This window comes from Thunnus albacares, chromosome 1 (genome assembly GCF_914725855.1).
Source record: "Thunnus albacares chromosome 1, fThuAlb1.1, whole genome shotgun sequence".
Classification (NCBI taxonomy): Eukaryota; Metazoa; Chordata; class Actinopteri; order Scombriformes; family Scombridae; genus Thunnus; species Thunnus albacares.
The window spans coordinates 1,413,511-1,431,738 of NC_058106.1; the positions used below are offsets into that span (position 1 = coordinate 1,413,511).

General features: G+C 40.1%; 1 protein-coding gene across 3 annotated transcripts in view; it reads left to right on the forward strand.

Annotated features, from left to right (window-relative positions):
• lrrk1 (leucine-rich repeat kinase 1) overlaps positions 1-18,228 on the forward strand; it is a 164,577-nt gene that overhangs the window by 70,608 nt on the left and 75,741 nt on the right. For all 3 annotated transcript variants that reach the window (XM_044345163.1, XM_044343906.1, XM_044344439.1), the window contains 5 exons: positions 183-295; positions 2,614-2,828; positions 12,023-12,187; positions 13,536-13,708; positions 13,955-14,075. In XM_044345163.1, coding sequence (XP_044201098.1) covers positions 183-295; positions 2,614-2,828; positions 12,023-12,187; positions 13,536-13,708; positions 13,955-14,075 — 787 coding nt within the window. The remainder of the gene's footprint in view (positions 1-182; positions 296-2,613; positions 2,829-12,022; positions 12,188-13,535; positions 13,709-13,954; positions 14,076-18,228) is intronic.

Here is an 18,228-nt window from a genome sequence, read left to right on the forward strand (position 1 = left end):
TGGGGTTTAGGGACCCTTGTGGGCTTCTCCCAATGAAGATCATGAGATCTAGTTAATTGTATTTATTAAAATTAGGAACCATTTGATTAGTTAAGTTAATCAAAACTGACAAAGCCATTTGGATGGTAGGTAGGTTTGAGCATCCTGTCTGACCCATGTTTTTCTCCCCTGTCTGGAAACAGTAATCCTGGAATCCGGGAGCTTCCAGCAGAGCTCGGTCAGCTCTCCAACCTGTGGCAGCTGGACATCGAAGATCTCCCCATTACTAATGTCCCCCAGGAAGTAAGAAAAGAAGGTACTGTACTGTACAATTCACTATTTGGGTAATTTGGCTTTGGGTCATTATTATAGCCTGGGCCATCATTTCTATCAGATATGATAAAACTGTACTCATCAAGTTAAGAGCTGCAATCTGGGAACACTATGACATCACTAAAAAGAAGCACAACATATGGTAGGAAATGGGGCAAGAAACACAAGCAGTCAGATGATCAGAAAGGTTGCAAACAAACCACCAGTTAATCCAGATTATCTAAAGCACTTTATTTGGAGGTGAGACTGAAAGTGAGTGCACCTGAAATGTTGTTAGTAGTCGGTCATTGTGCAGGAAAACTATGTACACACAACAACAGTGAGTACAGTGGGTCAAAGTTGAAGCAGGAAGTGGGTCTGTAAACTGTGATGGATGTTGACAACAGACTGTTTGGGGAATCATTGTTACTATTCACCTGTGTTTTCTCTTATAAATAAATTAGTCACGTGGAAGTTTGTTTACAACCTGTCAGATCATCTGTGCATTTGTATTTCTTGACGTTTCTTACTTCATTTTTGCCACTTTAGTCAGTTTCATCTGTAACAATGCTTTTATGTAATTCATACTTGATTATAGTTATTGTATAAAATCCTAATTTGCAAAGTGATTAGTAATTACAGCAGTCAGGTAAATGTAGTGGAGTGAAAATCAAAAACTGTACATTTTCCTGAAATGTAGGGGGCAGAAGTATGAAGTAGTATAAAAATGTAAATACTCAAGTGGAGTAAGTAAAAAGTGAACTTAAGTACAGTACTTGGGTAAATGTAATGGTGTATTTGGTTTGTTGCAGTGGTGGCACCTGTCTGTAGTTTCTTGGTAATTAGAAACTATAGACAGGTATTTCCTGTGTTTCTTTCTTTCTTTCTTTCTTTCTTTCTTTCTTTCTTTATTATTACGTCACTTAAACCCTAAATTTGACCCCTTAAACATGCTCAAAAATTCACCAAATTTGGCACGCACATCAGGCCACGGTCCGTAGGAATGTCGTGGGGAGATCAAAACTCAATTATTTGTCTCATCAAGACCTACAAATTATACACTGTCACCCCTGAGCTAAAGCTAACAGGAAGTCTGCAATTAGCCTTTCAAAATATCTCCTCCAAGGGTGTTAATGGTATCGTCTTCAAACTTCCATAAATGACTTATGACACTGTGCTGAAAAAAAAAACATCACATCAAATGTACCCCTTACAATGTAAAACAATGGGGGAGGCATGGACTTTGTGTCAAACAGAGGCTTCTGACATCTAAACTATAAGTCTGACCACTTTTAAACCTGTATCAATGGATTCGCCATGAAATTTCCTACTAAAATACATGATTTTTAATGTAATTTTTGGCCAAAGTCATAGGATTTATGAGGAGATTTCACAAGAAGAATACTCAAACATTCTCCTCTCCAACTGAGAGAGGGAGAGAGAGAATAGGAGGGGTGGGGGTGGGGTGGGGGGGGGGGCGGTTGAGCCGAAAGGTCTATAAAGGTACAGTACATTATATACAAACTTTGTATGAAGTTTAGTGTTATTATCATTTATTTTACAATAATTATAGGTTTTATATGTATAATTCAGTAGTGGGGATGACCTATGAGGGGAAGGGAAAAAATGGAGTGAGGGTGACAGTTAAGTGATAAAGTGCTGTAGAAAAATAACATCAAAATTAAAATTTGTAGCTCTGTACTGCAGTTTTTCCTTTATTAGGGCCCAAGCACCTAGTGATTCGCTCACACTCTCCATTCAAATATATGAGTATTTTTCTGTGTCCAGTTGCAGTTACTTATTGTCTCTACACATCTGACAGTACACATTTCAATCAAACTTTGACCAGGTCATGTGGGTTAAAAGTCTTTACTTTTCTAAAAATAGACTTGATGAAAATTAGGAAATTCATTTGTTTTACACACAAACTCATCAAGAGTTTTCAATTTACTATTTGAAATTCAAGTGAATGGACCCAAAACTGATAAGACTGCTGGCCTGAAAAGGTCTACATGACAATATTCCATCAATGATGCAAACTGGCTGAATAGCGCCCCCTACAAAATTTCAGGGAAGCAGCCCCAGCAGCAGGCAAAATAGTGGACAAAGGAAGTGATGTTTATCTCCTTCTTGCACTGTCTGAAAACAGCCAAGGTCTGAAGACATCTACATGCCTGTGACAGAAGGCTTTCGATTGCACCGCAGCCTGACGTGCGCGGAGGCGCGAGGGCCCGTTCAACGCCCGTTCAGCGTTGCAACTTTAATTGGTGTTGTAATTTCCAACATCCCTAAAAACAAATGTTGACCTCTCTGGTTTGTCAGGTCCTGCATCTGTCCTGGCTTTCCTCCGAGCACACCTTCGAAAGGCAGAGCCCTGTAAACTGCTGAAGATGCTTGTCATCGGTCCACCAAGGCAGGGGAAGACGACCCTTCTGGAGGCTCTACAGACCGGCAGGGCATCCCCCTTCACCCCAGCAGAATGCAGTATCTCTACCTCGACCTGGGAGCTGGACAAACCCAACGGAGGCAAAAACAGTGTGAGGGAAAACACACACAGCACATATACTGTACATTCAATTTACACAAACTGTTCTTGGGCTAGATTTTAGGCCATAGAGATAGCTTTTTTTCAAGAACTCCAATTAATACAATACAGTTCCCTTGACTTTTAGTAACTACAGTCCTGCTCCTCAAGACTGCATAATTAGGGACCGAGCCCAAAGGGCAAAGGCCCTATTGTATTTCATGTGTTTATTTCTTTCTTCTTCTTTTATTATTCCGCTACTTCAGACCGAAATTTGACCCCCTAAAGATGCTCAAAAACTCACCAAATTTGGCGCGCACATTAGGTGTGGTGAAATATTTGATAAAATGTAAAAATTAACCCCAAAGTGCCAAAATGTGCTTTCTAGCGCCACCTATGTAACTAAAATGGCCGCCACGGCCCATAGGAATGTCATAGAGAGATTAAACCAAAAAAACCAAAACTCAATTATTCGTATCATCAAGACCTACAAATCGGACACTGACACCCCTGAGCTAAATCCAACAGGAAGTCTGCAATTAGCCCGTCAAGATAAGACTTTTCCTCAATTTTGGCTCCTGAACAAACACTATCTCCTCCGAGGGCATTAATAGTATCGGCTTCAACCTTTAATACATGACTTATGACACTGTGCTGAAAAAAAGTTGTTAAAAACTTTGTAATAACTCAAACAGTTTGGATTTTATAAGCTGACATTTCCAGTGCAACATCACCCTTACAATGTAAAACAATGGGGAGGCATGAACTTTGTGTCAAACAGAGGCCTCTGACATCTAAACTATAAGTCTGACCACTTTTAAACCTGTATCAATGGATTCGCCACAAACATTTCCTACTAAAATATGACTTTTAATGTAAGATTTGGCCAAAGTCATGGGATTTATGAGGAGATTTCACAAGAAGAATACTCTCCAGCTGCTCCTGGTGATGTCACTCCCTCAGTGCTGTGAAACACTCTGCAATACACACTCATAAAATCACAGGAGGAGCAAGAAAAGACTTTAAAACTCAGACTCTAATATCTCAAAAACAGTAAAAGATAGAAAAAACATGTAAATTCAAGATTTGTAGGTCAAAGTCTCGTGACTCATTTACAGTTCAAATGAAGTCTGTATCTAAAACTATGTGGAAGCAGTAAATGTTCAAAAAGGTGTGGGTTCGCTCACACTCTCCATTCACATATATGAGTATTTTTCTGTGTCCAGCTGCAGTTACTTATTGTCTCTACACACCTGACAGTACACGTCAATCAAACTTTGACCAGGTCTTGTGGGTTAAAAGTCTTTACTTTTCTAAAAATAGACTTGATGAAAGGAATTAGGAAATTAATTTGTTTTACACACAAACTCATCAAGAGTTTTCAATTTACTAATTGAAATTCAAGTGAATGGGCCCAAAACTTGCATAATTTTTATGACACAGGTGTGAGCAAGACAGACATGTCTCACCCTTCAGAAAATTCTTATTCTCACACCGTTGACATTTGATGTTTCGCCATGACAGAGGAAGTTGCTATAACTTTATTGTAAATGCTCCAGTCTGCACCAAACTTTACATGTTTGATATGACTCCCGGCCTGAACACGTCTACATGACAATATTCCATCAGTGATGCAAACTGGCTGAATGGCGCCCCCTACAAAATTTCAGGGAAGCAGCCCCAGCAGCAGGCAAAATAGTGGACAAAGGAAGTGATGTTTATCTCCTTCTTGCACTGTCTGAAAACAGCCCAGGTCTGACGACATCTACATGCCTGTGACAGAAACCCTTCGATTGCACCGCAGCCTGACTTGCGCGAAGGCACGAGGGCCCGTTCATCGCTGCTTGGAGTTTTAATTTATTAAGCCCTTTGATTTATGTTTGAGTTGGGAGGAGCACAGATGGTTATTAGCAATAATTCATAACTATCAAAGATAATTATTTATTATTAAAATTAATAAAATTATTAATATGAATTAATGATAAGAGGGAACCACCCAGAAACCGGGACCAATAACCAGACAGTGAGTAGTAGTAGTCTCATAAAAGAGTACACTTAGAATGCTAATATCTGAGGGATATCAACATTCACAGGTGAACGAAGAAGGTTTGAGTTTGAGTTCTGACTCTCTCAATCAGCCTCTTATCACAATAAGTAAACATAATAATCACAGAAGACTTCTTTTTAACCTCAGCAAGAATGAACAAAGTAACAAATGCTTCAGTTGCCAAATCATTGTACTGCAATTGGCACTACCTAAGCAAACATACATAGAACAACTGTACACAGTTAAAGTCGTGTGCAGGCGGATGCGCGTGTGTGTGTGTGTGTGTGGGTAACAAGATGGCAGGCGTGATCTGGGATGATGACGTCACGCGAGAATCAAGATGGCAGACTTGAATATGGGAGTCACATCATGCAAGAGTCAAAATGGCGGACATGACTACAGGAGGAAGTCACGTCACGTGAGAATAAAATGGCGGATGTGACCATGGTGTTTTGGTTAGAGACAATGGCAAGATAGTGCCAGCCAGAAGTCGGCGACTCTGCAATCAGCCAATTCAGTGTGTGTGTTATCAAATACACGTGTCTGGTAGTAATATGGCGAGGGGCAGAGTGTCGCTGTGTCCAAAGTTATCTACCCATCAGAGGTGTAAAGAGATGCAAGTGGTTGTGTGTGTAAATGGACTGCACTTATGTAACCTCTGTGTGTATGTATATATATGTGTGTGTGTTTCTTTCCCTCTCTCACTATACATACATACATACATATACATATATATATATATATATATATATATATATATATATATATATATATATATAGTGAGAGAGGGAAAGAAAGAAACACCGTCTCACAAAGGAGGAGAGGGCAGCTGTTGTTGCTTTGTCACACAGAGAGTGTGCATACGGATGGCAGTCTGTAAAGCACATTGTCAAACTAACCTGCTTTCTCACTCATGGTGGCACAATGCATAACGGTGGGCACTGCTGGGCATGGTAGGAGATGGAGTCTGTGAGCGCAGCCTTTTGGCACTGCTTCTTTGTTTCAGAGATTGAAGGACAGGATTCAGAATTTACAAGTAGGCCTGCCTTTGTCTGACCACATGGTTGAGGCCCAATATTTATATGGCTTTTTGATTCAGAAATGAAACAGACTGCACTGTACTGACTGCATTTCCAACTGAAATTAAATTAGTCATCTCTTTTGGCATCAAAAATCAAAGGGATTTTAAGCCAAACAGTGTGGCTCTGTGGATAGCAATTTTGGTCTGACGGTCCATCACTTTGGTCCAGACTATTGGATGGATTGCCATTGTATTTTGTACAAACATTCATGGTCCCTAGACAATGAATCCTAATGACTTAAGTGATCCCCAGACTTTTCACTAGAGCCACTATAAGGTTGACATTTTTGGTTTTGTGTGTCTACTGAATGGATTGCTATCACATTTGGAACACATTCATATTCACCTCAAGATGAATTGCAATCACCTTTTTAATCTTTTCATCTAGTACTATCTATCATCTAAGGTCAACATGTTAATTTGTCCAAAACATGAGTGTATAACCAGTGTCGTTCCCATCAGCCTCAACTGTACTTTGTATAATTTGTGTAAGTCTAATTAGTACATTAGCATTCTAACATGCTAAGATGGTGAATGCGGGAAACATTACTTGCTAAACATAAGTATGTTGGCATTGTAACTGAGCATTTTAGCAAACTAATGTCAGAATTTAGCTAAATACAGTCTCAAGCTAGCACAGCTGTAGACTCATAGTCTTGTTACAGGAGGGGCCAGGTTAAAGTGTTTGTCAGCTGAGCCAGCAGACTGAACTGACAAGACCACCAAGACACAATGTAAACAAACTTTTAGTAGATGTAGTTAACACGCAAAGAATATGCAGTTTTTTGTTAGCAGTCGTGTTGAAAAATAAGAATCACACCATTTAGCATGTAAACTAACCAATGCTGATATTTGCATGTGTGTTTTTGGCTGGACTGGCCACGGATCAGTCCTATAATCACAGTTGCGAATGAGTGAGTAAGTGACTTCACCATTGGTTGGCTGGCTGAGTGTTGGAGTTTCCCCACTGGCCATTGCTTATGGAGGTTCTTTTGTACCTCTGTGAGCAACAGAATAGGTTTACAATCAAAAAATAGATTTTAGAGCAAAACTATCAACACTGCAATCAAAAATGTTTTATTGCAAATAAAATAAATTTGTGATTAAAATGCAAATCAAAAATTGTTGTTTGCAAATTCAGAGTTTTGTGCGTGGATTCAAAAGTTTTGTTTGCAAATCCAAAGGTTTTCCTTGCTGTTGAGCTGAATCTTGTGGGCGGGACCTGAACTGAAAGATGTAAGACACGTCTCTGTTGGCCAGTGTTGATCAGAGCAACATCTTGGCAACATCCACAGTTAGTAAACAAGAGGGGGAGTTTTGAAGTCCATGGAGAAGACAGAAAATCAATGTGCAGGTATGTTTACACATAACTTCCGTCTTAGTAATAGCAAGAATGTTATGTTTGAACTGGTGCATGTAGATTGCTTTTGTTTAACAATCTGTGATATTGTAATGGGTTAAAAAATACATATTTTTTTGTCAGCCTGTAGCTGCTAGCTTAGCTTAATTAGCTTGTCACTCGCTCGTCATGGGGACAGCCCACTGGGCTGAGGGCACATTATTCCAAAAGTAAAAAATGTCCCATTAGACTGAAAGCCCATAGTCCGAAGGCGCATCCCAAAAACAAAAGCCCACTGCTCCGAAGACCTGTTGCTCCGAAAATACACATTCTGGAGTTGGAGTTCAGTGACTGCCGGTGTTACACCGTTTTTGGTGACCCATCAGATTCTGTGACCTGCAGTGTGGGAAGAAGTACTCAGATCCTTTACTTGAGTAAAAGTTTCAATACCGCAATGTAAAAATACTCCATTACGTAAATTAAGTAAAAATCCTGCACTTAAAATTCTACTTAAGTAAGAGTCAAGAAGTATTACCAGCTAAATTTACTCACTTAACTCACTAAACTTACTTAAGTAGGATTTAAAATGCAGGATATTTACTTGTAGCATTATTACATTGTGGTATTGATACTTTTACATAAGAATCTTAGTACTTCGTCCAGCATTGCAGGTCAGGAATCTGATGGGTTGATGACAAAATAAAATCTATTTTTAAGCCATTACAACATCACAGATCGTTAAACAAAAACAATCTACATGCACTAGTTGAAAGATAACATTCTTGCTATTACTAAGACAGAAGTTATGTGTAAACATACCTGCACATTGACTTTCTGTCTTCTCCGCTCCCACTGTATTCTCAAACTCCCTCTCGTTTACTAACTGTGGATATTGTTGTGGATATTATTCTCAAACAAAACTTTTGGATTTGCAAACAAAAGTTTTTGAGTGGCATTTTAATCACAAATTTATTTTACTTTTTTGATAGCTATGTCGATAGTTTTGTTCTCAAATCTATTTTTTGATTGCAAACCTATTCTGTTTGATTGCACAATAAAGACATAGAAGTACCTCCATAGTCGCTCTTTCAAAATGAATCGGTGCGAGATGATGGAAGTGGAGGACAGCACCGCGACGCAGAGTGAAGTCAGCTAAAATCCTGTTTTAATTAAAGCTGCAAGCAGCGATGAATGGGCCCTCGTGCCCCATGCATATTGGGCTGTGATGTGGTCGGTGGGTCTGCACATGGACTTCTTCATACGCAGGCGTTTTTTGGATAGTGCATGAAGTGATGAAGCTATTTGTAGCTAGAAAAAATCCACAAAGTAACAAACAGACCTGCAAAATAAAGACATGTTGTAGTTTATGTTGTTGAGAACATACTATGTAATATCATGCAAACCTGATGATGTGTGTTGTAAAGTAGACTTCCTGTGCACAGTAGGTGGCACTATGAGAAACAGGCAATATGGAAGCATAGTGAGTTTTTGTCTAAAACAAATTAATTTCCTATTTTTTCCTGGTCTATTTTTAGAAAAGGAAAGACTTTTAACCCACATGGCCTGGTCAAAGTTTGATTGACATGTGTACTGTCAGGTGTGTAGAGACAATAAGTAACTGCAGCTGGACACAGAAAAATACTCATATATGTGAATGGAGAGTGTGAGCGAACCCACACCTTTTTGAACATTTACTGCTTCCACATAGTTTTAGATACAGACTTCATTTGAACTTTAAATGAGTCACGAGCCTTTGACCTACAAATCTTGATTATACATGTTTTTTCTATCTTTTATTGTTTTTGAGATATTAGAGTCTGAGTTTTAAAGTCTTTTCTTGCTCCTCCTGTGATTTTATAATGAGTGTGTATTGCAGAATGTTTCACAGCACTGAGTGAGTGACATCACCAGGTGCAGTTGGAGAGGAGTTCACTTCTGGTGAAATCTCCACATAAATCCCATTACTTTGGCCAAATATTACATTAAAAATCATGTATTTTAGTAGGAAATTTCGTGGCGAATCCATTGATACAGGTTTGAAAGTGGTCAGACTTATAGTTTAGACGTCAGAAGCCTCTGTTTGACACAAAGGCTATGCCTCCCCCATTGTTTTACATTGTAAGGGGTACATTTGATGTGATGTGACACTGCAACTTTCAGGGCTTATTAAATCCAAACCATTTGAGTTATTACAAAGTTTTTAACAACTTTTTTTCAGCATAGTGTCATAAATCATCTATCAAAGTTTGAAGCCGATACCATTAACTCCCTCGGAGGAGATAGCGTTTGTTCGGGAACCAAAATTGAGGAAAAGTCTTATTTTGAAAAGCTAATTGCGGACTTCCTGTTGGATTTAGCTCAGGGGTGTCAGCATATGATTTGTAGGTCTTGATGAGACAAATAATTCTGTTTTGGTTTGATCTCTCTATGACATTCCTATGGGCCGTGGTGGCTATTTTAGTTACATGGGTGGCACTAGAGAGCACATTTTGGCAATTTGGGGGTTAATTTTTATATTTTATCATATTTTTCACCACACCTAATGTGCGAGCCAAATTTGGGGAGTTTTTGAGCATGTTTAAGGGGTCAAATTTAGGGTTTAAGTGACATGATAATAAAGAAAGAAAGAAAGAAAGAAACAAACAAACAAACAAATACACAAAATACAAGAGGGCCTTTGTCCTTTTGGCTTTGGCCCTAAAAAGACACACCAGCATCTCTACCATCTCCTCCTCTACCGTCCACTGTGATTGACTCTCCAGCTGGCAGCGTGATCAGCAGCCGGCAGGAGATGCTTTGCAGAGCTTTTCGATTTTATAACTGAACTAATATCAGGATGTAAACTTTTTATTTCTCTGACATTTCCACATCACAAACAATGAACAACAACAAGTTTTGCTGGTAAAACGTGTGACTCATGTAGGCTGTTACATCAGTTTAGTGTAGGTGCACTTGCTTTAACTTTGATAACTGGGCAGAGATAAGCCTCCTGAATTTGCACCCAAAATGCTTTCAAAACTTTCATTTCCACTGTAGCCTCCATGATCATCGACCAGGAAAGAGGCAGAAAGAAGTTGCATAGGGGCATGAAGGAGAGCACACAGTTAAAGTACCCCAAATAACCATCACTCTGACAAAACACTCAATGCAGAGTGAAAAACAAGAGACATCCACTGAGTGAAACAGATAAAAGAGCAGGGGGAGTTCTAAGTTCTCTTCTCTTTCAAATCAAGCATCCCAAGATATGAGTGGAAAGTATTGTTCTTGCAACCGTATTTAGGCTATAACTTTTTTTTTTCTTTTTACTCAACTTAGCTTAACCATGTCATGTGATATGCTACTTCAGTACATTTTACCAGCAAATATTACTGGGACCACTACAGATAATTGCAGATGAACATTTAATATCCAGGAATTCACATTTTAGACGCTACCACTGACTATCCTTGTAACACATTGGCCACAATTTCACACATGTGATAAAGATACAGTACATGCCTTGGTTTCATTAAGAGTACTCCACCAATTCAGCATTGCACTTCTACAACATTGTTGGACTCACAATGGAGTTTGAAATAAAAATGATAAAAATCAATGCAGTATTCCATACATTTGTCGTTATTAGTGGTATAACAGATCATAATTGACCCATGATCTGTACGGTTCGCCCCTCACGGTTCGGCATGCATGTGAACCGCAGATTAATTGCAAAAATACAAAGTAAATAAACCACTGTAAGTACACGTCATGGACAGACAGCGCGTTGCTAGCAGGAATTTTGAAGAGCAACGACCAAACCAGCATTTAACAGGTCCAAAGTGACATCTGCAGGTATGTTTACACGCTGTTTAATGTGCTGCAGCTGAGCAGCTAATTAGCTATCTAGCTGCTAAGTGACCTTAGTGGTGCACTTTTCCCCAGTGAATATTTGTTTGGTGGCTCATTCAACAAACTAAGCTGCAGGACAAGATGTGTGTTCATGTTTGTAAGTTATCAAGTTTTGATGATGTGGACACAGGCTGTTGTTTCATTCACTACCATGTTTAAAAGAGGAAGGTATCATGCCGCATATTGCAATTTATTTTAACAATTGAGCATTGAATATTTTATATATTTTAAGATTTTATTTAAACATTGGACACCTTGAATGTCCATCATGGGCAAAAGTTCCTTGCTGTAAGTGTTTTACAGAACATATGGAAAGCAAAGTTGTTTTTTTGGGAGGTTTTTTGGGGTTTTTTGCTTATCCGAAAAATGAGCCGATCCGTGACTCAAATCCATGATACAACACAAACCATGAGTTTTGTGATCCGTTACACCCCTAGTCGTCAAAACCTGGCACCTACAATGCAACTCAACCACTGAGTGACATCACTTTATTTATCTATTTATCAGACTTCATACTGCGCCCTTTTTTTTTCTTTTTTACATATGCAGTAGTACTCTTGATATGCAAGAAGAGCTGGAGTTCACCTTTATCCCAGGGTCCCATGCGCTGAAGGGACATCTCTCTAGTTATATACTTTTGGGTATATTTATCCAAGTTTTCAGATAGGAGATGGACAGTAGAGTTGAATGGAATTTAATTTGTGGTGCTCACAGCATTGAAAAATTACATTACAAAAAGTCAACAGGAACACCTCTTTACAGAAACAGTATCCCATTTTCATAATGACTACTTTGTCGTCAGATCTGTCTGCTGGAAACTTCTTGACTCGGCTCTTTTCTAATTACACACAGAAGGACTCTGTGACATTCAACATTTGGGACATTGGAGGTCAAGCCAGCATGTCCACAGTGAATCAGTGTTTCTTCACTGATAAAGCCCTGTATGTGGTGATCTGGAACCTGGCTCTGGGAGAGGAGGCTGTGGCCAACCTGCAGACATGGCTGCTTAACATAGAGGTGACATTTAGCTCACACACACACACACACACACACACACACACACACACATACACACATTTCTGTAGACCCACTGAGAGTTTGGTTCCCGCTGTACTTTAGTGTGAGTGGGTCAGAAAGTGAAGGGTGTGACTGTGAATCATCAGTGCTAAACAAGAGATGGTGTTTGTGTTTCCAGAGGGAGCTTTAAAGGGATCACACAACTCGAACACAGTAAGATGGATGTCATTTAATGAAAGTGTTATGCCGTGGAAGATGTTGAAACTGTTAACATCATTTCAGCGAAATGCTTTAGTGAAGCCTAATTACTAACCTGTAACATTCAATAACATTCCCTTTGTTTCCTGCTGATTAGTTGGTCACTTTACAGCATTAATCTGTTAAATGACACTGTCGCACCAGTGGGACACTTCTGTAACTTTGGTTCAGGATCAGTTATACTCATTGTGACTTTTTGGTTGTAAAATTTAGAAGAGTGACCATTCAAATGAGACCAGGGTTATTACTGTAATCAAAAGGGTAGAAGCACAATAACCTCTTTATTTTGGTACAATATTTTCAGGTTTATGCACAAATATGGGACTGCCTGGTAAGAAGTTAATGTCTTGATTTGTTTCAGAAGCTAACTTCCAGTTGTAACTTTGTCCTTTGAATTTTTTCCTTGCCAACATGATCTTGATGCAATTCTGTCAGTTTGGCTCCCAGTCCCATTTTAATTCCAAGTTAAAATATTGGACCCACCTCACCCGCAGGGTGCTGAGGTTCACTTAAAAACATTCTACAGAGTCAACTAAAGAGCAAAAAGGAATAAGACACAGTATTTATCAAGCAAGTCCACTCCACTGACAGTGAAGTAAAGGTGTAATGCAGCTCTCCAGTGATCACATGATTAATTACATGTATGCTCAGAGAGCAAAAGCCAATCAGATGCAAGGTTTTACATAAATCTGACACATTGTTCATTAAAATGTATTTGTCTTTTTGCAAAAGTGAGTTTTATTTATATAAAAATATTAAATTAAATGTAAACCAAAAAATATTAAATAGAAAAAATAGAATATGTAATATAATGTAATAAAGAGAATCTAATACCACATTTATGTGCAGACAAGTAAGATGGAAAGAGAGAAGTTAATAATCAGCCTTATTCATGTTATTCAAACTCCTGCGAAATGTGAAAAAATAGTGTAATAGAGAAAACTAGCAATCAGACATTGAGTTAAGATTTTTTTTGGGTCAACCACCTGCTTCCAAGGTCAAGAATGAACTTTGAAGCTCATGATATACAAAGCTGACCAACCGTTCATATTCAATGAATACATTAGTTGATGTATGTTGTGGCTTATAGGCGCGAGCACCCAACTCTGCAGTCTTAGTTGTGGGAACACATCTGGATCTCATCGACAGCAAGTTTCGCACTGAGAGACTGGCCACACTGAGAGCTTACATCCTGGCTCTGTGCCGATCCCCATCAGGAGCTCGAGCCACTGGTTACCCTGACATCACCTGGAAACACTTGCAGTGAGCGCACATTGTACATTTTATTGTTTTTTTATATTGATAAATATCAGTTGCACTGTTTACCTGAGCCTCATGCCAGCTGTGGCAGTGCCACCACTGGCCTTACAAACATCTGTTATTGTAACCATAGAGTATATTGTGTGTGTGTGTGTGTGTGTGTGTGTGTGTGTGTGTGTGTGTGTGTGTGTGTGTGTGTGTGTGTGTGTGTGTGTGTGTGTGCGTGCGCGCATGCGTCTTGGTACTCAGTGAAGTGTCCTGTAAAACCCTGGAGGGTTTGGATGGGCTGAAGAAGGTGCTCTACCAGGTGGCTTTCTCCATGAAAGACAGCAGCAGTTCCACCTGTGGCAGTAAACTGCTGGGCAGACTGGTGAGTGAGGCAGTGTGGCAGGTGATGTGCTCTACATGATGCGTGGGGGTGGGGGGGGTTCACAAAACAAGGAGTAGAGCTTGAGAACAAAGCATTCTTGAAACAACCCATCCAATAGAGTTTGAAATAGTTTAATAAGCATAAGATGTAGGAGGAGCGTCTCAACTCACACAGCAGACACTTTTTTAACCAATAGCTATAATATTAACAATACAATTACGTTAATTCAGAATCATAGTAATTCTCACTAGAATTTCAGTGGATTTTACTGTGTAGATAGAAGATAGATTCAGATTTATAAAACATGAGTAGAATGTGGATTACTATATTCACAGTATTTGTGTGTGCTCAGTACAGTGTTTATATTATTATAATGTTCAGTGAGCTACTAAGCATTAAGTAACAGTAACTGTAAACAGATTACAAACAGTTAAATCATTTCAGAATCGACCATCACCCCTAATAATGAATGTTCAAGGTTCAAATGCCTTATTTGCCATCTGCACGGAGCAACACTGGGTCAAACTGGGCAATGAAATTCTTAGAACAAGACTACTCTGGCAAACTACTAAACTGATAAACATGCAATAATAAAGGATAAGGTGAAGAGTTAAAAGAGTTAAAAAACAAATAAATAATAATAATAGTTAAAACTGAAATGTATTGTTTCTGCTAATTCAGCTCAAGTGTGAGAGGCTTGATAGCCTGGAGGTAGAAACTGTCTCTGAAGCTGCAGGTTAGAGTGATAAGTCAGAGTGCATCTGTAAATGTTTGTGGACTTGCCAAACTTTTTTAGTCTTCTGAGAGAGAAGAGGAGTTGGGGGGCATGTCCTTGTAAACAGTCCAGCTGAGGTCATCCGTAATGTGCATGCTAAGGAACTTGAAACTGCTTACCCTTCCAACTTCATATCCACTGATGTATTAGGGAGCATGGTTGCTCTCCTTCAGCTTCCTGTAATTTAATATTATCTCTTTGGTTTTTGTTGATGTTGTCATGACACCAGTTTATGAGGACTTCATCTTCATGCTGATAAGCAGACTTGCTGTAAAGCAGAGGGCTGAGCACTCAGCTCTGGGAGCACCTGTGCTCAGGGTCAGTGAGGAGGAGGTGCAGCTGCCAATTTGCACCACCTGATGCCAAGCTCTGTCAATGAAAAGTATCCTGACGCAGGTTTTGCTCTTGTCCAGGTGGGAGAGGTTGAAGATGTCACAGAAGGCTGATGTTAGTTGATTCGTTTGAGCTCTGAGGGCTTTGTATGAGACAGCATCGGGCTCTGGTGCTTTGCAGGAATTAAGATTAAGATAAACTTTATTATAATCCCAGAGGGAAATTGTTTTGGATTGACTTTGCTGAAGGACCTTTTCACATCAGCTGCAGTCAGTGTGACTGTAGTCTTGCCCAGGTCAGTGGGTGGGTCTCCATCAGTTTAACTATTTCTTTGCTCTAAAACAAGCAAAGAAAGAGTTAAGCTCGCCTGGTAGTGAGGAAGTGACCTTAGAATGGCTATCACTTATCACTTCTCTCTTTGTAGGCTTTGATATTAATCAGTCTGTGCCACATGCGTCTGAAGTTGGAGCCGTGGTAGTTAGATCCCACCTTGTTCCTGTAGGCTAGCATTTCTTGTAGGCATTGGTGTTACCAGAATTGTAGGTGACACATCATGTTCTCAGCTGGATTCATACGTCTCTGTTAAACCATGGCTGGTTGGGAAATAAACTTGGCACAAAAAGTAAGGAAATTTGTGTTTGATAGATTCTTTCTTTGTTGTAACAATGCTTCTTGGCAATAAATCTCATACCGTTGGAAAGTCTGTTTATTTCCCTTTTAAATGGTGCCAAATTTGTAAGGAACATGCATTTGTGGGATGAGCAGCAGAGCTGAGTATGTGGGTTGCGCCCATGAAAAATTTGCCAAATCTTCTCTGCCAATGCCAAACAGCTTATTCTGCCATTGACTCTTGTTTGGTGTTTGGTGGATTGGATGATTGAAGTTTGAAGAAACAAGACATATTGGCAATTTAACATTCAATTCATTTAACAGACAGGATTCTCAGTAGCGTGTGGAAGAACCATACACAGCCACAACAGTCTGGCACCTCTGGACCATGCTGGTCACCAGACTGGTCACACAATGCTATGGGATGGCATCCCATTCTTCAACCAGCAATTGTCGCAAGTCAGCCAACGTGGTTGTGTTGGTCATTCTGGCACAAACAGCACCCCCAAGCTGATCCCACAAGTGTTCAATGGGGTTGAGGTCAGGACTGCTGGCAGGCCATTCCATCCTCTCCACTCCTAAATTCTGAAAGTAGTCTCTGATAAACCCCGCTCTGTGGGGGCGAGCTTTGTCATCTTGGAGGACAGAGTTCGGACCCAGACTGTGGAGATATGGGATTGCCACTGGTTGCAGAATCTCATCTCGATATCTCTCTGCATTGAGATTGCCTCCAATGATGACAAGCCTCATTTTTCCAGTGAGGGAGATGCCATCCCACACCATCACACTGTCTCCACCAAAAAATGTTACTCTATCAGTGCAGCAATCAGCATAGCATTCTCCGCGTCCTCTACACACTTTGACCCTATGATCCTACTGCCATAGGCAGAATCTGGACTCATCACTGAACATAACGTTCCTCCACATGGTCAGGTTCCAGTGCACGTGTTGCCAACACCAGCACTAATGGGCTTAACGGTGAAGGGCAGTCATGGCAGGCCTCCTGGCAGCCCTATGAGACCAGAGATTGGCTGCATGCAGTCTGTTCCGGATTGTCTGGGCAGAGAGCCATCGGCCATATTTTCCTGCAAACCTTGACTGCAAATCTGTAGAAGACAGCTTACGTTACTTAAGTGCTGACAGGGTGAGTGTTGGGACAGGCAGTAGTGCATTTGGTTATTAGCAGTATGAAAATAAGATATTGTTAACCTTAATCAATAATTCGGCACCAACTGTTGGATCTGTGAGGAACACAGTTGATTATTTGCAATAATTATCAATTATCAAGGATAATTAACTAATTATGACAATTAATAGAATTATTAATATGAATTAACAAATACGGGGCACCACCCAGACACCGGGACCAATAACCAAACAAGGTAGTCTCATATATGGGAGTTCACCTAGAATGTTAATATCTGAGAGATATCAACATTCAAGGATGAACAAAGAAGGGTGAATTCGAGCTCTGACTCCTTCAATCAGCCACTTTTCACAATATTACACACAAAAATGACAGAAGAACTTCTCTTTAAAGATATAACAGTGTTTATTAAACTTAGCAAAATTAACAAAGTTAACAAATGCTTCATTCAATAAACAACTATTCTAAAATCTAATCCTACCAAACAAAACACAACAGCTATGTACAGGGTTGGACACATGCAGGGGAATGCGTGTGTGTGTGTGTGTGCGACAAGATGGCGACGGGGCCTGACGTTATGATGTTGTTGTCTGCTACGCGGACGTGAGTATGGGAGGAAGTCACGTCGCGCGAGAACCGGATGGCAGAAATGTGGCGGTGTCTTGGTTTGACAGAAGCAAGATGGCGCCACCTGGTGGACGGCGTCTCGCACTCACCCACTTCTGTGAAAAACACACGTGTCTGATGGCGGATAAGGAAAGACAAAGCAAAGCTTTGTCCGACATTATCTGACCGTCAGCTGTGCAAAAGATGTCGGTGCGTGTATGTGTGTGCACGCGCATGTATGTGTTAGTCGGAAGAGAGGGAGGAAGGAGAGAAAGCGATCGTGAGAGGAAGAGAAGCGGCTCCTTTGTCCACAGACAGTGCGCGTACGGACAGCAGTCTGTAACGCACGTTGTCCGGTTTCTGATTGACAAAGCAACTTACTTTCTCTCTCACGATGGCACAAACACAGCAGTAGTCCCGAGTGGGACAAACACAAAACAGTCTAGCGTGGTGAACACGACTAAACAGGCAGCAAACTTAAAAATACTCCCAAGAGTAAACAGAGAAAAATGGACGCAGCGGTCCGTCAACAACACAACAAAACAATAGCAATAAAGCTAAAAGCTAAATGCTATACAACAGCAACTGATGCTGATAGAAACACACAACTAACACTGCCTCTGCCCAGACTTATACCTCTTACTTGGTCACTTCAGAAAGCGAGCAGGGTGTGTGTGTAGTCC